At 51.9% G+C, this 18,945-nt stretch overlaps 1 protein-coding gene across 4 annotated transcripts in view; it reads right to left on the bottom strand.

The window, feature by feature from the left end:
• The window catches only part of LOC108937587 (rho GTPase-activating protein 21-like), a 57,326-nt gene that overhangs the window by 9,769 nt on the left and 28,612 nt on the right, over nucleotides 1-18,945 (bottom strand). For 3 of the 4 annotated variants that reach the window (XM_029253479.1, XM_029253483.1, XM_029253482.1), the window contains 12 exons: nucleotides 16,905-16,997; nucleotides 16,611-16,689; nucleotides 15,667-15,721; nucleotides 9,350-10,967; nucleotides 5,680-5,826; nucleotides 5,158-5,260; nucleotides 5,017-5,056; nucleotides 4,368-4,493; nucleotides 1,425-1,724; nucleotides 918-982; nucleotides 647-795; nucleotides 412-554 (listed from right to left, as the gene is read on the bottom strand). In XM_029253479.1, the coding sequence (XP_029109312.1) occupies nucleotides 412-554; nucleotides 647-795; nucleotides 918-982; nucleotides 1,425-1,724; nucleotides 4,368-4,493; nucleotides 5,017-5,056; nucleotides 5,158-5,260; nucleotides 5,680-5,826; nucleotides 9,350-10,967; nucleotides 15,667-15,721; nucleotides 16,611-16,689; nucleotides 16,905-16,997 (2,918 nt within the window). Of the gene's footprint in view, nucleotides 1-411; nucleotides 555-646; nucleotides 796-917; nucleotides 983-1,424; nucleotides 1,725-4,367; nucleotides 4,494-5,016; nucleotides 5,057-5,157; nucleotides 5,261-5,679; nucleotides 5,827-9,349; nucleotides 10,968-11,903; nucleotides 12,320-15,666; nucleotides 15,722-16,610; nucleotides 16,690-16,904; nucleotides 16,998-18,945 lie in introns of those variants that run through there. The other variant, XM_029253481.1, reaches the window with a different exon arrangement.

Raw genomic sequence — 18,945 nt, 5'->3', positions numbered from 1 at the left:
GGCCTTGAGTTTGACACATATGGCGTAGAGGTTACAGCTGCTGGTTTTATACCCAAAGGTTGCAGGTTCAGTTCCCACCTCCACCTGTAGTACCCTTGAGCAAGGTACTTACCCAGCTGTATAAATGGATAAATACTTGTAAGCAGCTAAACATGGGAGTCACTTTGGAAAAAAGCACCAGCTAAATAAATAAAGGTAAATGTATATACCTGTAAGTAATGGCCTAATGGCCTTGCGTTGTCTCACAGCTACACTGCACTTGAGTTGTGCTTAATAACATTATCTATGAATCCATCTATCTCTCCATCTACACATCTCTTTTAAAGTCTCAGCAGATGACGCGCAAACTGCGGCATAAATGAAAAAAAAAAAACGTGACCCCAGCGTAGGCCGTTCTGGCCCGCGACTCACCCGATTGGTCTGCGCAGGGGGGCAGTCGTCCAGCCGCACGCCAAACGTGACGCCCGGGGTGGGCTTCTTCTCAGAGCTCTTCCTCATGCGGATGGGGATGCTCTTCCGCCAGGCAGCCCTGTCCTTGGGCGGGCTCACGTCATCTGGGGGGGGGAAGGCGGCAGAGCGTGAGGAGCACAGCGGACGCAACCCGGTCAAAGAAACCGAGAGAAGGCGGCGGGGGGTGGCGCCGTACCCCTGTGGAGCAGCTTCCTCTCCGAGTCCTGCTTTGGAAAAGCTCCACCGGACACCTTGGCCTCCCCTTTGGCGCCCAGGAGTGTCTGGCGGATGCTGAGAGACTGTCTGGAGACTTTGGGGGAGGGCTCTGTTTTGCCGCTGGTCGGGCTGAAACACACACGTGCACACACACACACACACACACACACACACACACACACACAGAGCATAAGGCCCATGGCGACACTCAGAACATGCACCAGTGGGGAACCCATCGCTTCTCCATCTACCTCATCATGGTGTTGTACTCCTTGATCTTCCGGCTGATGAGGTCTCGGCTCGTGACTCCTGCACTCTGCGGGCAGCGCGCACACACACACACACAGAGGAACAAAACGAGTTGCAAACAGAGAAATGATGTTTCAGTTGCGTTTGTATGTTGAGCAGCCGGTCTGCCGCCATCTGTACGACTGGCAATACAATGAGACTGTGACTGAAAAGGCGGAAGGTACCGCGGTATAGCAGTTACGGGATGCAATTTGAGGCCAAAAGTTTGCAGGTCTAAGCTCCCGAAAGTCCTCCGCCTGCGAAGGAATTAATTAAAATCCATAGTGTGGAAAAAATCTTTTATTATTGTCCATCCAAACGTCTCGTCTGACACTGGACAACCATTGATGGAAGAGGCTCAGGACAGCAGTGCTGCTCTTCATGAGACGAAAAAGCCTCGTAATCAATCGAAAATCACCTTGCCGGCGTCCGCCCTGCCCCCACGCCCCGCTCCCTCAGGTCCCGCCTACCTCCTCGTCCACACTGCCGTTCTCCTGGATGACCCGGATCCAGGACAGCATGTCCTCGCGGTCTTCCGCCTGGAAGAGGTACTCGCCATCCGACGTGGTGAGCCGAAGCACGTTCTTACGCTTGGTGTCGCTGTACGAGATGTCGATGAGACACGCCTTGATGCCGATTGGCTGCAGCTCGTTTTCCGCCTGGGCGGAGCCCTGCGCCAGCCCCTCCCTCTTGTCCTTATACAGAAAGAGGAAGTGGCCTCGCAGCACAGCGTACATCTGCTTCCAGGGACGGATGCCTCCACCCACCCGCTACCATGGAAACAGATCGGGGACAGAGGGAGGGAGCAACGGAGAAGAGATGGAGATAAACGAATGAGGAGAGTAAGGAGAGAGATGCACTTATATTAATTCATTTATCTGACACTTTTCGCCAAAGCAACTTACAATATTATTTTGGCACACAAAGCTACTTACCCTGATTCACCCATTGATGCAGCAAGGTCATTTTTACCGTATAAATTCAGGCTAAGTACCGTGATCAAGAGTACTACAGCAGCAAGTGGGATTCGAACCCAGCTCCTTCGATCGCAAGTTAGCGACTCTAACCACTTTGCGACCTGCTGCACTTTGGTTACGCAACTTCACACACAAGGAGCGCCACGGAAACAGGATTTACGCAGTCCGTTCCGCGCAGAGTGAGTCAAACTCCCGTTGCCAGGGACGACAGTCACGTGCTCCAGCAAGTTCCATTCTCGTATCCACGCACCGTGTGTGTGAGAACCGTGCGCCTCTACCCTACAAATTTGGATGGCGCACCTTTAAACCGCACTTTTATTCATTTATTACATTCATTCATATATGTGTTATGTATTCAGTTATTACGTGCATCATTGCTCGTATATTAGATTCATTATTTTTAGCTATTCCCTAATCAAAATCAACCAATCAGATGTCAGAGAAGCATAAATACACAGACTAAGTGATCCAGACGGATCTGGAGGTTTCTAGGGTGACCCGAGCCGCATGTTGACAGGAGGAAGCGGCGGCGTTGATGGTGGCAGCGTTGGTATTAGTGATGGTGGCACTGATGTCGATGTTGGTATTGGTCACAGTGGCGGTACGTGCCGAAGTATCTTGCGCCATCTGGCAGTACCGAACCGTGGCTGCCCCCCCTTTTCAAAACAGAGGGGAACGAGAGACGGGATCTGTCAGCGTGGGTGCGGGAAGCGCTGCTGCGGGGGAGCGGAACATGCCGGAATCATGCTGCACTTCACAGCTACAGCTGCGAGGAGCCATTCGATATTTTCGACATTTAATTCGCTGCCCGTTTCGCCACGGCCCTCCGACTTCCTCACATTTCTGCTCATCCTGCTCTTCGTAATCAGGGTTCTGGATCTGGTCACATTAAGACACCTTGATAGTGGGGCATGTTTTGTGGGTCTCCACAAGGACAACACAGATGGACAGCGAGACCTGAAGGACACAGGTCTGAGGGCACAACCAGGCGAAGGAGAACACTTCCAGGTCTCTCTGACAATCTATCTCACATCCTCGGTGTCTACCCACCTCCCCACCCGGTTTGCACCTGGGGGCTGGAGACAGGGAGATGTGCTCACCCATTTGGGGAGTTTGCAGATGCCCAGTTCCCAGGTCAGCAGCTGACCCACATAGGGAAGTTCTGGGAGAAAGTGTGTCTCGGGAAAGGGAGGGGAATGGGGTTGACCGTCCGCAACGGAAAGAAACAGATCCACCAAGCCGGGACCGAGGCATCGCACCTGCTATTAACAGCCAAAGTAGAACATGTACTGCAGTTCTAAAAAAAAAACAAAGAAGCTGAAATCAAGGTCTCATCAGTCATCCTCAGCTGAACAGCCCCAATGGGGGCAAATGCATCTAAATATGCAGTAAAGAACAGAACACGCAGAAAACGCAGTGTGCACACAGTGGGCATGCGGTCGGCCACCAGACTACAGCTACAGCAGTTGGCGCAGTGCTTAAGAGCCACCACCTTCCACCCGAAGGACCTGGGTTTGAATCCCGACTTCTGCTTGATCATGGTACTTAGCCTAAATTGACACAGTAAAAATGACTGCTGTATAAATAGATGAATCACTGTAAGGAGTTTAATTACCATTCGGAGGAAAGTGTCAGGTAAATGAAAGAGTACAATAATTTACTTGAGTGCTGAATGGAAAGAAAAAAAGTGCCACAGTTGACATGAGAGAGACTTAAATTTCTCGATAAAAGCGGAAAAGAAAACAAAACAGGCCTGAATGACTTCGCACAGCACTGCCGTAAGTGCTGAGTCTAACAGAAACAAATTGAGGACCTTCAACGACTCCCTAAACATGGAAATTTATCCACCTGACCAACAGATTTAGCAGAGCAGGAGAACCCACTGACAAGAGGTCTAAAATTGAAAACCTAGGTTTTGGCCCCAACGTGTACGAATGAACTCCCTATGTCCCTCAGAGCTGCTGAATCTCTGCCAACATTGAAAAAGAGTCTCAAACCCATCTCTCAGAGCCGTTTCTCTCCTGATCTCCTGACAGCTACATAAATGAGTCCAACACCATCTGCTACGATTATCTATGTATTTGTTACTTGAACGTCACTTCTATAGGCAGCTACTTGAGGGATGTGAAGCAACAACGTGGTGGTATCAGACAGACAAGCTGTGCGTCAATAATCCTTCGTTTGAGACTAAAGCTCTTCATCTACTCTTGATGCACTTTGTTTACTCTGAGTTGCAAGTTACTTTGGACGAAAGTGTCTCATAAATGAATAAACATAAACTCCTGCAGCCAGGACACAGCTCTGCTCTAAGTTCACATCCACAACTTGAGACATGCACTTTCAGCTGGAGTTACTGAAGAAAGTGCCACTGCCCAATGGAGTCATAGAGGAAGCCAGGCTTAGGGTGGATCGCTGGCCGGGCAGCTGAACTCTTACCTTGCTCTTGTCGATGGCGAGCTGGCGGAAGTGAAGCCAGCCCTCTTTGGAGGAGTCGCTAAAGATGTCAGAGGAAGAATCCCTCCTGGATCCGGAATCGTCCGAGGACTTGTGCCCGTCTAAAGCCTTGGACAAGAGTGCAGTGGACACTTGTCACAACTACCAGCACGTACTGGTAAGAATGGTCTCGTGCAATATTTGTCCACATTTGGGGTTGTCTCTAATTAACATAATAATGAATATGAATGAGCATCAACACACTGACCAAGATGCCATCAACCAAAAACGATGCAAAATTATTTTCCGGGGATAAACCACAAAAAAGGTAGAACTGCATCAGATGTTAACGTGCCGAACGCTTTTTTCCTTACATTAGAGATAATCTCGGATGATTTAGGTGTGAATTTGGGACGGAGCCTCAGAACCAGTTGCAATTTTCCCCATAAGAAACAATGGAATAAGTATTTTCACTATGTGATTTTTCAATATTTGGTCAGTTTTCAGGAAGGAATTAGGAGCGGATAATGGGGGATGAAAATTGAGATATTTAACAGGCTGTGCTGCCAACCTTCCCATGTTCCATCACAATCTGGGATTTCACCAAACACCGCGTAAATCAACGTTCAAGAAGAGAACCAGCGTCTCATACCTTCCTGAGGCCCCTGAGGCTGTGCTTGACCGATGGTCGCCTGGTGGGGAAACAGCCAAAGAGGCATTAGAGAGCAATACAAAGGGAGAATGTCGAAACGCTGGGATGCGGATGGGCTCATAACGACGTTCAGGGACTCACGCTCTCCCTTCGTCCCTGTAGTTGTCCAACCCCTCGTCACAAGACTTGGACCGCTCCGTCTTGCTGCCCGACTGCGCCTCTTCGACGCTGTTTCGTAGCGAATCTTCGGGTGACCGGTCAAGAGAAAAGGAAATACGCAAGATCGTAGTGTCGCCGTGGAAACGGGGTGACACATTCATGTGACGCACCAGCATGCAACTGTATGCCGGAGGCAGAGTTTCCCTAGGAGGCTCGTGGACAGAGTTACAGCAAGCCAGTCACTGGCTACCAGTTGGGTAAGGCTTGCTTAAAGTAGCCTGCAGATCGAACAAGCCGCTCTGCAAGGAAACCCCAACGTACTGGAGCAATGTAGGGTAAGTACCTTGCTCAAGGGTACAACAGCTGGAGGTGGGATTTGAACCTGTCACCTTTCGGTCCAAAAGCAGCAGCTCTAACTGCTACACTACCAGCCGCCCCAACAATTGTAAGGCTCTGGGGTGTGGCAATGTTCCCGCCGTTCCGGTGCGTGCAGGTCGCTCTTACCTTGGTCATGGGACAGCTGCCGTCGTATGAGCGGGTAGGGGGAGGCTGGGCTGGGGGACACTGCGGTTACGGCTGAGGTGACTGATATCACAGCGGAAGCGGGAATGTGGGCGGCGACGTGGTCTGCGCTAGGGCTAGATGGCTCATCTGGAAGGATGTAACGGAGAGGCGTCAAGTGACCATTGGCAAGACGGCAACATCACGACCGCTGGACACCACAGGCCCTCCAGCGATCCAATCACTTTTCACTGGTTTAAATGGTGGCACCACCGCATGGGAGCGGAAGCTAAAATCTTCATTGCATGCGGTCCAACAGCATCCAGCGGGAAAACCTTCAAAATTCGGTCTTTCGGGTAAAAACGAACCCAGAATTTTCAGACTTCTCGTATTTTAAAATTGTCTTTTTTAATTAATTTATTTCTAATTACATTTTCTCCACGTAACTATTTTCTTAAATGTCTGTCTGTAAGGGTGGGTGCGGTGGCGCAGCGGGTTTGGCCAGGGGCTGCTCTCTGGTGGGTCTGGGGTTCGAGTCCTGCTTGGGGTGCCTTGTGATGGACTGGCATCCCGTCCTGGGTGTGTCCCCTCCCCATCCGGACTTGCGCCCTGTGTTGCCGGGTTGGGCTTCGGTTCGCCGTGACCCTCCTTGGGGTAAGTGGTTTCAGAAAATGTGTGCGTGTAGCTGAGGGGAACACCATGTGTGATAATGCACCCAGTCGACAGGTGGCGGTAAAGAGCACCCAAGCAGTACAACAGTGTGGGACCGCCTTCATTCAACTCACTTCCTCAGTGTTTACAGCTCATGTCTTGTGTTCCTCACCGTTAGTGATCAACAACAAGATGAGGCATGCGGCACGTTTGTGAGATGAATCTTAACACTTATCGGGAGTTTTTGGTTTTATTTAGGCTTCATTTTAAATTATTTCTGATGTACGTCAAAGTCACTAAAAATATTTTTAAAACTCTAAGCGGTTTTATTTATTACAACAACACCCAAGATTTTTTTGAAATCCCAGGCAGCAAAAAATTCAAGGGATATCTCTGTTATTAAATGTTTATTGATTGTGACTTATTGAGTACAAATTGAGTTATGACTTCTGGTCCCAAGTGTGTTTAAGTGGTGAAGCCAGTTTATATTTCAGGAGCCGCTATGGAAGCAGGACGAGCTGAAGGTGGTACAGCAGACTGGTCTACAGCATTTATTTAATCCACACACAGAAAAATCAATATTAAAAACCTTTCGACACGGATATCACCCTCATTCTAACCACAATCCGCTGACCTTCTTTTTACAGGTCTAGAGCAACCCTTCACACACCACGAATGGGGGAACATTAAACATCTGACACGATTTGCAAAGGCAGCAAAACCACGGTAACCAAAAAAGCCCAGTTTCCAAGCATAACCGGCAAAGCTCCCTGGGAGGCGGCCCCCAGGGCCAACGGGAATGAGGACGCGTCCCCTTTCCGAGGACGACGAAAGTTCCAGGGTCCTTAAAAGGAGGCGGCGCAGTGCTCTGTCTGAGCCACCGGGGCGGCGCCGTGGGCTTCGCAGCTATAATTAAAGTGGTCGTCCCAGTTCTCGCACCACCTCCTCCAGCGCGCTTGGGACAGGCGTGAGCCACAGATATAGCCATAAATCTGCCCCGCTGCCCACCACCGGCTTGAAACAACCAACATGGACAGGCAAAGCAGGCGGCGACCACCAGGCGGCGCTGATTGAGCGGAGCTACTTATATCAAAAACTGTACTCTGCCTGTATTTGCGTCTCGGACCTGCGGAGGCATAAAGGCGAAGAGTTTTGCTTAAAGCGGCGCAGGAACAGCTGTGCCCTTGGTCATCTAGTAATAAATGACAGCTCTGCCCCTTTCTGAGCTCAGTTACTCCCATGAACAATTTCTTGCGGGATAAACGAAGCTATGCACCCATCTATCTATTTATCTCAGACAAGGCCTTGGCAATGCCACGGGTTCCAGCGGCACCGTTCTCGCAGGGTGCGGGACTCGTGCTGTCGGCCCTGAAACACCGCGTGCCGCCCGTGAACATCCCGTAACCTTGGAGAAGCCACACGGTCCCCGACACGTTCATTAGAACAGAGGAAACTCCGCCTTCGAACAAATCAAAGCAAGCAAGAGGGACGAGGATTACAAGTCATTTCCATTTCCACGTACCATTCGGTTTCCTTCGTTAATTATACCACTCGGCATATTAAAAGACAAACCGGTTCAAATTTCCTTTGGGATTCAAACAACGTAAACAAGAAACAGGAAATGACATCGCCAGCAAAGGAATGCGCGTTGTTGCCGTGGTAAATATGTGCAGACTTCACTGGCCAAAGGTCAGTCGCGCAAACAGCGCCTCGCCGTGTGGCATGCAGTCATCCTACAATTATGCCCAAATCGGGAATACGCAAGTTACATTTTAACCTTTCAAAGATAAACACACAGTGCATAAATGATCGCATGCTGACATTTAAGTGATACATTATTACATCCCATCGCCTGGTTATCGGTAAGTGAATGGACTCATCCCCATGCCTGTGAGGTCACCCCTTACATTAAAAATTAATTCAGAACTTAACCGTAAATCTAGAACGCCCTCAAGATGACGTCCTTAAAATATTACATTGACAAAATTATACTTACAGCTGTTTTACACTGCAGTAATTAAAATGCAGTATGTGATGGATGACCAGGTAACACCACAATAAAATATGGTGATCGGGTCATACCAAGGTGAGCGCCCCTAACGTATCGCACTGGGGTCGCTGATGGGGAAATACCCAGTAAAGGTCTCACCCTGTTATTACCTGGATGGTGTAGCGTCACCTGATGCCGTCTGAATTCCTGAACACAGGCGGACACAGAACTGCAAATTTTCGAGAGGGATACTGAACAGCAGCGCCCTTCCTGGGACTGAAACCTGCAACCTCTATGTGACAGTACACCGTAAACTGGATCGCCCTCCCTCTGTGCCTCACCCACCTGCCTGGGTATCATTATTGTTACTTATGAACCGATGCTCTTCTCCAAAGTAACTGACCATGTTCAGTTACTTACAGTGATTTACCCATTTACACAGCAGGATAATTTTCACCTATAAGCACCTTCTTCCAGGGTACTCCAGGAGGAGGTGGGATCTGAACCTAGTTGAGGCAGGGGTAGGAGCTGGAGGCCAGCAGTCAGGACATGGGAGAAGCTACAACAGTCCAGAGTTCACACCCCACTTGCTGTTTGGGCTCCCAGGCCACAACCCAACAACTGCTACCTGCCCCCGTGATGAAGCACAACAAGGTTTGAGTCCTGTATGTGGAGAGAGAGTACAGAGCTCATACGCTGACAAACGTGGCACCTGCTGTAAAAGGAGAAGGATTTTTTTGGCCATCATTTCAGTGCAAGGCCTGAAGCACCACTAGAGGGCGCCCTGCTTGCTGTCGATGCTAATCTGGACATTTGGCCCCCAGCAAAGTGAATTGTTTACCGTTTCCCACTTCTGCACAGATCTGTCGTACCACTCGGCGGTTCTCCTCACACATCTGTGCAAACCGCTACTGCCGCCCCCCAGTTTGGTGTTACTTCTCGCACACATGCACACACACCCCGCAGCAGAGCCTCGCTAAAGCCTCCCGCAGTTTCCATGACAACGGACGAGCGGCCGGCAGCGGCACGTACCTATGAAGGGGATGGCGTCGAGTGACTCGTCCAAGTTGCTGGAGCTGGATGCCTGCAGCTGCTCATCCAGGCGCTTCATGTGCACCTCCCGGCGTGCGTCGTTGGGCAGCCAGCAGGTGGCGCCAGCAGTGCCCTCGCTCTCGGGCTCGCTCACGGCCATCAGGTAGGAGCGGTGGCGCAGCGGCTGGGCCCCGACCCTTGCCAACGGAGACTTTTCCCTGAGGACCACGGTGTCTGACACCCCCTCGACGGCCAGAGTGCGAGGCGGGGTGGCCTTATCCGATGAGGGCTCCTTGACACCGAAGGAGGTGGAACCGTTGGTAGACGAAGCAGTGCTGCTTGGCTGCCTGGTCACAGGGCTCTTTGAGGAGGCAGAGCAGGAGGCGGTCCTGGCACCAAGCTCCGCCTCCCTGCTAGGCACCCGCATGCTTTCGGCCCGGACACGCGACTGCTGGTGGCCGACGTGGTTGCTCACCGACACCCTCTGGTCCCTGGATGTGTCAGCGTGGAAGGAGACATTCCGTCCCAGCCTCATGGACCTGTCTGCCAGCAGGGCGGCGCTGTCCGCTCTGGAGGCCACCATCTGCGGAGCGCCTTTGGGGAAGTGCAGGCCTCTGGGCGCATAGCGGACAGTCCTGTGAGCTGGAGGCGGGACTCTCATGGACACCGAGAGCCGGCTGGGCCGCCCCCCATCAGGGTACAAGATGCCTCCGTCCTTCACGTCCACCCTCCCGTACCCTCGCCTGTCCACCAGCCGCCCAGCTGACACTTCACCCTCCTCCAGGTAGTCGCAGGAGCGAGCCTTGGTTTTAGGCGCCCCCCTCTGGCTGGAGGGGAAACCATCCTGCGAAGCGCTGCGGGGCCAGTTGTTCATGCGGGCGGCATAATCGGCAGACGCCAAGCGCTCCTGCGAGGAGCTACGCAGGGGCATCGCAGGGGGAACGTGGTACGCACGGTCATGGGACGTACTCCTGCGGCGAACCTGCGGGACCCCCGTGGCACGGGACCCCCGGGAGACCAGCTGAGCGCGGTCACTCTGGCCCCGCGAAGAGGCCCGCATGCTGTCCAGTCGCTCCTGGATGGTGCGCGAGCCATAGGCGTGCAGCCCCTTGTGGTCGATGTACTCCCTATAGGTGGTGTAGTTGCGCCAGTCGATGTTCTGGTGCGCCGGGGGCCCGGAGCCCCGAGGGGGGGGCGTGTAGTGATAGCCGAGAAGGCTGCCCCCAGCGGAGAGCGCTGCCGCCTGATCCGCCGGCCGAGGGGGAGGGTACTGACCCGCCAAAGATGACGCCATTGCGGTTCTGGTCTTGCCGAGCGCAGGACGCGCTACCTCTGGGCAGCACTCGGTCCTGTGGGCGGGGCCCAGGCGGACTGGGCGGAGTCCCTGATCGGCAGAGTCGGTCTTCACAGGCGGTGGAGGCGGCACGGGGATGTCGGCATGGTATCCCTCGGCGGGGCCCCCCTGCCCGCCAGCAGCCAGGCCCAAGTCCGGCGCCTGGGCCATGCCCGGGGTTCGAGCGTCTACGCGACCGTAACACACCGGGGGCGGGTCCGGGATGTTGTGGGCGTGTCCACTGTACGCATCATTGCCTTTAAGGTAGGCATCCTGGGAATAGGCCTGCAAGAAAGGGGACAGAAGTCAGACTGGACCTGACATCACACAGCAGAGCAGAGGAGCAGCTTCGAAAAGTAGAAAACAACACCGACTCCCTACAGTTAGAAAAATATATTTATAGATAAACATGTAATATTAAAAAAAACAACAAATATGGCAGCAATGGAAAGACAGAACACAGCTGGCAATCCATGAATAAAAATAAAATCACGCCCACAGCTAAGAACAAACAGCTCCATCCAACAGAGTCCTGGTTTCCTTCGACGAGGACGCGCTTCCCCTCCCTCGAACCCTGTCTGTCATTTTCTTCCGCTCAACAAGGGGAGGAGCAACAGTTGTGCAGAACATCGCCCCTCCCCCTGCCGGGTCGCCCACCTGCCTGCTCGTGGAGCGAGTCCGCAGGCACACGGAGCGCACGAGAGGAGTTCGGGTCGCCCCGCACGCCACGCTAGAGAACGACACCTCCGTGATCATGCCACAACTCTCCGACGACAGGAAAATTTAAATGTCGCTTGGCGCCTTTGGTTTGGGGGGGAGTGGTGATACCAAACCTTCCCCAAAGCCGTCGTCGTCGAAAAAAAACGGTGCCGCGGAGCACCGGTGGACTTTCGCCCGCCTCGCCCACTGTGTCGGACGGCCGTGATCCCGGTCCCGCCTCCCGGAGTGGCTTCAAAGGGCCCCGGGGCCAAAGTGCTCGTGGGAAAGGGAGGGAGCAAAGACGGGCGAGTCCCACACTTCAGCTCGCGCCCGAGCCTCCGCCACCCTACCGACTGCGCGTGGCCGGAGCGGGAACCATGCGGGAACCAGGGGCCGGCATCACGGGAGGAGGTGACAACGGTGCTTGCGCGAGAACGACGGCACAGGTGGACAACGGACGCACAGACGGACAGAATGGACACAAGCGAGAGGACACAGAGTAGCTGTCATTTTTCCGCTTACCGGAGCGGCGCCGACATCCCTCGGAAACTGTTGTGCAGGTGGCAGAAGGGCAGGCGGAGGGAGAGGAGAAGAGATGATGAAGGAGAGTGAACGTAACCGCTTGGTGGCGGCTCTGTCACCGCGGCGACGGGTACAACAAGTGAGAGGGAGCGATCGCGCCACAGCAGACGGAGGTGGACCGGGTTGGATGGGGATGGAGATGGGGGTGGGGTAGCGCAACGCAGCAGCACCGGAAGGATCGCTGCCGTTAGCGCTGTTCCGCTCTGCGACCCAGCAGAACCGGCTGCATACCCGCCACCCGCCTCCCGCGGTCGGCCCAGAGAGGAGCCCGCATTGCTCCCCTCCCGCGTCTTCGGCGAGTCTCACCCACGCCTGCGAACGCGCTCTGCTCCCTCCCTCCCGCTCTCTCTCTCACTCACTCGTTCCTCTGAAGAGCCGTTACCACCGAGGCGGCAAGAGCAGCTGCTTCATTATGCATTCAGTTCAGATCACACAAGCCCCGCCCACTTTTTCTCCCCCAAAGCCAACATCCTCAACCTGACCAGAATAGGGGGCACTCAGCTAACTACAGCTGCCCTCCTCCTCTACAAGAGCACGTTTCGCTTCGCCCGCCCAGCCACGTGCTCCACTCCACGCGGATCCAAACCCCTCGATACAGCCGACGGCCCCCCAGGCTCCAGCTCTTCACGCACCGCCAGCCGCTGGCGAGAGCGGCCATGATAGCAACAGATGTAGGACGAGCGACTGAGTGTGTGTGCGTGCGTGCGTGCGTGCATGTTTGGGCTGAGGGAACACGGAGTGTATTTGCGCAGATTTCTCCTCCTCCGGCAGGAGATGAGCCAAGAGGTTCCAGGTTCCGATGGGAGGGCAGATGGGTTGATCTCTCGTCGGGAGGATAATGAAATCGGGCCATTAGTCTCGTGGACAAGCCGCTGTGTCCTGGGGTTTCGCCCCCTGCATCATACAGCGTGTCCAGCGCAATATAACCAACAGCACATTTACTATTTATATTCATCTGTCACTCTTCGCGAAACCAACCTACAGCCTTAAACGACGTACGCTGATTTACCCTTTTATATACATCAGGGCGATTTTTACTGTAGCCGTTCAGGATAAGTGTCTTGATCAAGGGTACTACAGCAGGAGTGGGATTCGAACCCAGGTGCTTTGAATCTAAGGGCAATGGCTTGACTCACTACACCACCTGTGGCTCCTCAGATTATTTATAATTAATATTTATTGCCCATTTCATGTTCTTACGTTGAAATATTGTGTGTATATATATATATACTGTGTTTATATATATAATATATATATATACACACACACACACACACACACATTTTCAGAACCGCTTGTCCTATACGGGGTCGCGGGGGAACCGGAGCCTACCCGGCAACACAGGGCGTAAGGCCGGAGGGGGAGGGGACACACCCAGGACGGGACGCCGGTCCGTCGCAAGGCACCCCAAGCGGGACTCGAACCCCAGACCCACCAGAGAGCAGAACTGTGGTCCGCGCCACTGCGCCACCGCGCCCCCTATATATATATATACACACACATACATATATACACATGCTGTATATAAAGCTGGACATAATGTACCAGTGGAGCAAACAGTGTTTGTGGTTCCAGGTCACATCACACTGCTGGGGTACATCACTCATGTCGAAGGGAGGTGTAAACAAGCAACTGATCATCCCCAGAACTCCAGGTGTGCTCGGCACATTTGGCAAAGGGGGGGTCCATGCCATTCTCAGAACTGGAGTGATCATGGTGACCACAGAGGGGAGGGTGGCTGGCGTATGACATGCTTAGTGAGGTACACGGACCTGGATCTTGCTCTTCGCAAAAACACCCGAAAACACTGCCAGCGCAACGTGAAGCACTTAGAACAGAGCGGCCATTAAAACTGCATGAAGGGAAAGAAAATAGAACATCAGACACGTTCAGGTCTGTGAGGGTTAGCAGGGGTTTAGAGCTAGCAGGACAGGTGGACACAAGTGTTCTGCTGGCCAGTGGCCTCATGGGAAATTTTTTCCAGCAGGTAGGTACAGGGGTCATAGCAAATAGGGCCCATGGCTTTGCAATCTGAAGGTTATGGGTTCAAATCCCACGTCTTGCTGTAGTACCCTCGACCGGCATAGTTACCTTGAATTGATACAGTAAGCTTCCCTGCTATATTAAGGGTTAAACCAGAGTAAAGTTTAACATCTACTGCTACAACTTGCCTTGGACAAAGCAATGAGAAAAATAACGGTGAACGATAACAACTGTGTTCCAGAAGGATCCGTCCTCACAACACGTTGTTCACGCTTTACTGGACTGTGCACAAATTTTTCCTCTGCTTCGTAGATACGGAGCCTCGCAAGACTATTTTTCGAACCACAGAAAACGGTCTTCGCTGGCCTCTGGCTGGTTTACCCCGGTAAGCCATTCTCTCAGCGAAGGTCCTTTACCACGTTCCCGCTCACGGAGCCCACGTCCAGCTATTTATAACTGACACAGATTCTGTGCGGAGCCGCCCAAGCAGCGGGCCGCTGCAACGGGAGCGTGGCGTCCACCTGCCGCAGCGCGTTCTTCACGGCACAGGTTTCACCGAGCAGGACAGTGAGTCCTAACCGCTGCGCCACCTGCTGCCCCCAGGGTACCTGACAACCAGGACGACCCAGAAAAGTGCTCCTAAAGCAGGCCAGCTGGAGTTGCGGTGACGCAAAACCCTCACAGCGCCCCCCTCGGTGCAAGGTGGAGGTGCTCTCCCAGAGGATGCTGCGCGCAGATGGTGCCGTCGACCCGGAAATGCGAGACCCAGAGAGGAGGAGACATGGTCACCGTGCAGAGTGGACATCCAGTTGCTGTTGGTCACCCAGGAGTTGTTTCCACCCCTCCTCTGTCTTCTGACATTATGATAATTACTATTAATAATTCGATGTGCTGATGCGTTTGTCCAGCTGCAGTTCACACCTATTCCGCAGAGAAGTTGTGCAATGCCTTTCCTTTACCTCCAAATGCTATCCGAATTTTAATTTATCTTATTTCAAATTAAATCATCTGACACTTTTCTCCAGAGTGACTTGCAACCACGAGCTTACTTAGGTAATTTATGCTCTTAAACAGCACGGTAATTTTCGCTTGTATCAACTGAACATAATTACCTTCATCAAGGGCACTACAGCAGGAGGTGGGATTCAAACCCATGTCCTTCACCTGCAAGGCGATAGCTAACTGCTGCACGCCTGCTGCCTGACTTGTTTTTAACTATGATTTTGATACGCGTGCTACTTGTCCGATGATGCTCAGACTCCTGTAATGAGGCCAAAGCTGCCGCAGTGACCTTGTTACCGGCCCTCACACCACTTCCTGGGTAAACATCCCAGGATGCATTGCACTTTCACACAATCTCAGGATCCTTTTTTAGCGCTCCTTGAAGTGGAATGGACAGAAACACGGCAAAAATGACTGGGTTCGAGGATGGGGGGGGGGGGGGGGGGGCTACTGTTCGATCTCCGCAACACGCGGAGGCACATCGGTCACAAACTGATGGGTTGGGACGCCTCACGCAGCAAGCGTCTGTTCACCAGAGGTGGAAAGAAGCACATGAGTCACACGGAGAGCAACTGGAGAGATTTTGTATATGAGTTTGTATATCTGAGTGCAACCAGACACAGGAGACCCCTAACCACCTTTTTCAGAGCCGCACTGTGATTGGTGGGGAAATAGACTAACCTGCGCAGGTGAGGAGGACATGGAGACGCACACTCACCAATTGTAGGATGTCCTCATCTTTGGGCATCACGCAGAGCTCGAGGAACGTGCCGCTGGAAGAGAGGAGTGGCACAGATGTGGGTATCATCACAATATCTGAGCATCAAATCATCTCAGCATCAGAATATGTCAGTATCTCAGCATCGGGGCATAAGTTCACCTCAGCATCACATCATCAGAAAAACTGCTGCTCAGAACATCTCACTGGAGACCTTGTCCTTCATCTCAGTGATGTGATCCACAACTCCATCACGGGTATCTAAGCGTCTCGATTTACAAACAGCCAAATAATCAAACCAATAACACTGTCATTAAACATTCATGTTGAAGGCTGACCAGGAAGTGGTGTGAAGCACCTTTCAGTGGAGCAAAGAGGTGAAACAGCCAAAAGTTTCATTACCCAAGTTTCATTCATTTCTATTGTGATGATGAGGTGTGACAGAGTTAACAACTCACCCCCCTCAAACCCCATGCTATTCTTAGTCTCATGTCAATCAAGGTTTAGCAGAAGTTTCCCAGCTATTCCGCTCACGTGGGCCGAGGGAGATCTGCTCGACTGCTGAGATCCTCAGGAGGTCCAGCCCACTTCCCCCCAGTAGAGTTTAAGGTTTAGGTTTGGGTTAAATCTGATGGAAATTCTGTCGATTCAAGATGACCTGGTGTCTTTGCCTTTAGAAGAGCTGTAAACGTGTCTACAGCACGTATGTCGCTTCACACAAAAGCAACATATGAATAATGTAAGAGCAGCCAGAAAACAGCTGCGGAAGCAAGAGAAACACATCGGTTGTGGAGGTTGTGTGCGATAAACACTAGTCCCGCACAACTCAGGTATGCGCAAGTCAACAACTGGTCAAGTTGACTCAAAAAAAAAAAAAAAAAGTCTCTTCCTTTGTGAGCTGTGCAGAGTTACTGCATCCCACCCTTATGACCTTGGTGCCATACCTGTCCTGGATCAAGGCAATGACTTGTGAGTAGGTCTTCCCAATGATGCTCTCCCCATTCACCTTCACAATGCGGTCCCCTAGGAGAGAATTTGAGGATTTCAATTTGGGAACTTTCTTGAGTGCTGGGAGGGATTCAGTAGCTCCGAGGGACAGAGGGAGGTCATGCCAACACAGCGGGGCCAAAACAAACAATGAACAGACTTTCGGTTTTAGACCACCAAACAGTCAGAGGTGGAGAAGTGTGTGTCATATAGGGAACTGACCTGAAGTCACCCCCATGGCCACACCTTACCTGTACACAATCCTGCCATGTGGGCGGGGCCTCCTTCCTTCACTTGCTTCACAAAGATTGTGTCCATCGGCTCTAGCCGGTTCCGCAGTCTCCCTGGCAACAAGAGAGCGGCATTGATTGATAGGTCATATCAGAGGAAACCTCCCACGCTTTAAAGAAGCAGCAAGCAGTATGGGTCTGGAATGAATGAAACACAATCAATAACAATAATAATAAAAGTTCAATCACATAGAGTTAAATCTATTTTCCGACAAAACATCTAACAAAGAGGGACACATTTTTTTCCACTTACAAAATTATGTTTTTTCAAATGCGGGTAATTTTGCCTGCTCTTTCGCAGTTGTTTACAAAACATTTTGGCTTTTGACATCTTTAGGCCATCATCGGGAGCCTGAGAAAAGGTAGTTGCCGAACCCTCGAGGGGGGGTTGGGGGGGGTGTGTCACATGACCAGCATCACAGGATGCCACTCATTGTGGCAGGTGTTTCACGGTGGCATTTGGTCATTGGTGCGACAGGAACACGTGAGCTTCCATCCTTAAATCAACAACACTGACTAAAGACAACAGGTAAGGATGGACGGACAGACGGACGGACGGACAGACGGACAAACACACGCACGCACGCGCGCACACACACACACAGACACATACAAATCTCCATTTTTCAGCCTCTGAGAAACTGAGAATGGTCAGCAGCAACTCAATGAAGAAGCCTGTCGATCGCGTCCTTCAGCATCCAGTATGGACAGGGGAGTCACCATTGCCGGAATTTACATGGGACTTGGGCGTGTCCACATTGTCAGCATGCTTTTCGGGGAGGCACTGCTTCAAGTCCCTGAGGCGTCGAGTCTGTTTTCCGACACTTACATAATAACAATGCATTATTCAGTCATCAGCAGCGTCCACATGGACTCTAGCAAAGTGCCTCGTGGTTGCACACGTGGAAAACCGCACCTCCACCAGCCTGGAAAACATGCACCTCCCCAAAGACAACTTACGCACTCCCAGAAACACCAGAGGTGGGTGTTTAGTATTATAGGAACTCTGAACCTCAGACCCGGGGCACTCATTCACAACACAGTGCATCTGATGCTGGAGGATTTCCCATAATCCCCTACCACAGGCTACAAAGAGTAGACACCGGATAGCTACGAAGCGAGAGCACATGATTCCTTCATCACAACCGATCAGCTTCAAAGTCTCATCAGCATCTCATGGTGAAAAGAGGTGGTTCTGTCCCTCAGATACAGACCGACTTTTCAACACAGTCAGAGCCTCCTGGGGGCTAGCAGAGGTGTACGCCTTCATTCCTTGGGGTAGCAACTTTAAAATATGGTACACAGCCAAAAGCATGGTCATAAAAGTTACCCAGTAGAGGGACTGTTCCTTCCTTCCTTATAAAATCATCTCTGATGCTGGATACATGTCCCTCCTAACCCCACTCCTCAAAAAAAAAAAAAAAAACTGGTGGAAACTATCACACAGCATCTTCGGAAGAATTGTCACCTGCCACATCCCTTCATCCCCATGATCACTTCCAGAACATTCCCTTAGACATCCAAGGAGGCGGGGGACTGTCACCGGCCATAGACATCAAAACAAAGGCACCGTGGCAAAACGTGATCCGCTTTACACGAACACTGTGGTCAGCAGGCCGTCACAGATGTGGGCTTAAATTGCGTTAGGAGAAAGGCGGAAACACTGTCTTATGGATTTCCAAATATATCAACATTATGTACTTGTAATAGTATGTCTTCACTCATCTCTCCACTAACATTTTGCTCTGTAACAGAGTGAATTTGACCTGCGTTTATCCTCCAAGCCAACAGATGGCAGTAAAGAGCATGCAAACAGAGCATGAGCACGGGACCGCCTCAATTCACCTCACTTCAACAGTGTTTACAGCTTGTGTGTGTGTGGTCCTGAGCGTCAGCGGTGAATAACAAGGTAAGGAAAGTGGCATGTGTCCACTGGATGGATCCGTCAACAGCTAGTACTGAACAACAGTTTGAGACATGACGTTTTTATTTTCAGTCATTT

The sequence above is a fragment of the Scleropages formosus genome, chromosome 7 (assembly GCF_900964775.1).
Source record: "Scleropages formosus chromosome 7, fSclFor1.1, whole genome shotgun sequence".
NCBI lineage: Eukaryota > Metazoa > Chordata > Actinopteri > Osteoglossiformes > Osteoglossidae > Scleropages > Scleropages formosus.
Note: the sequence above shows the minus strand (reverse complement) of the source record. Positions and strands in the feature narration are given on the sequence as shown.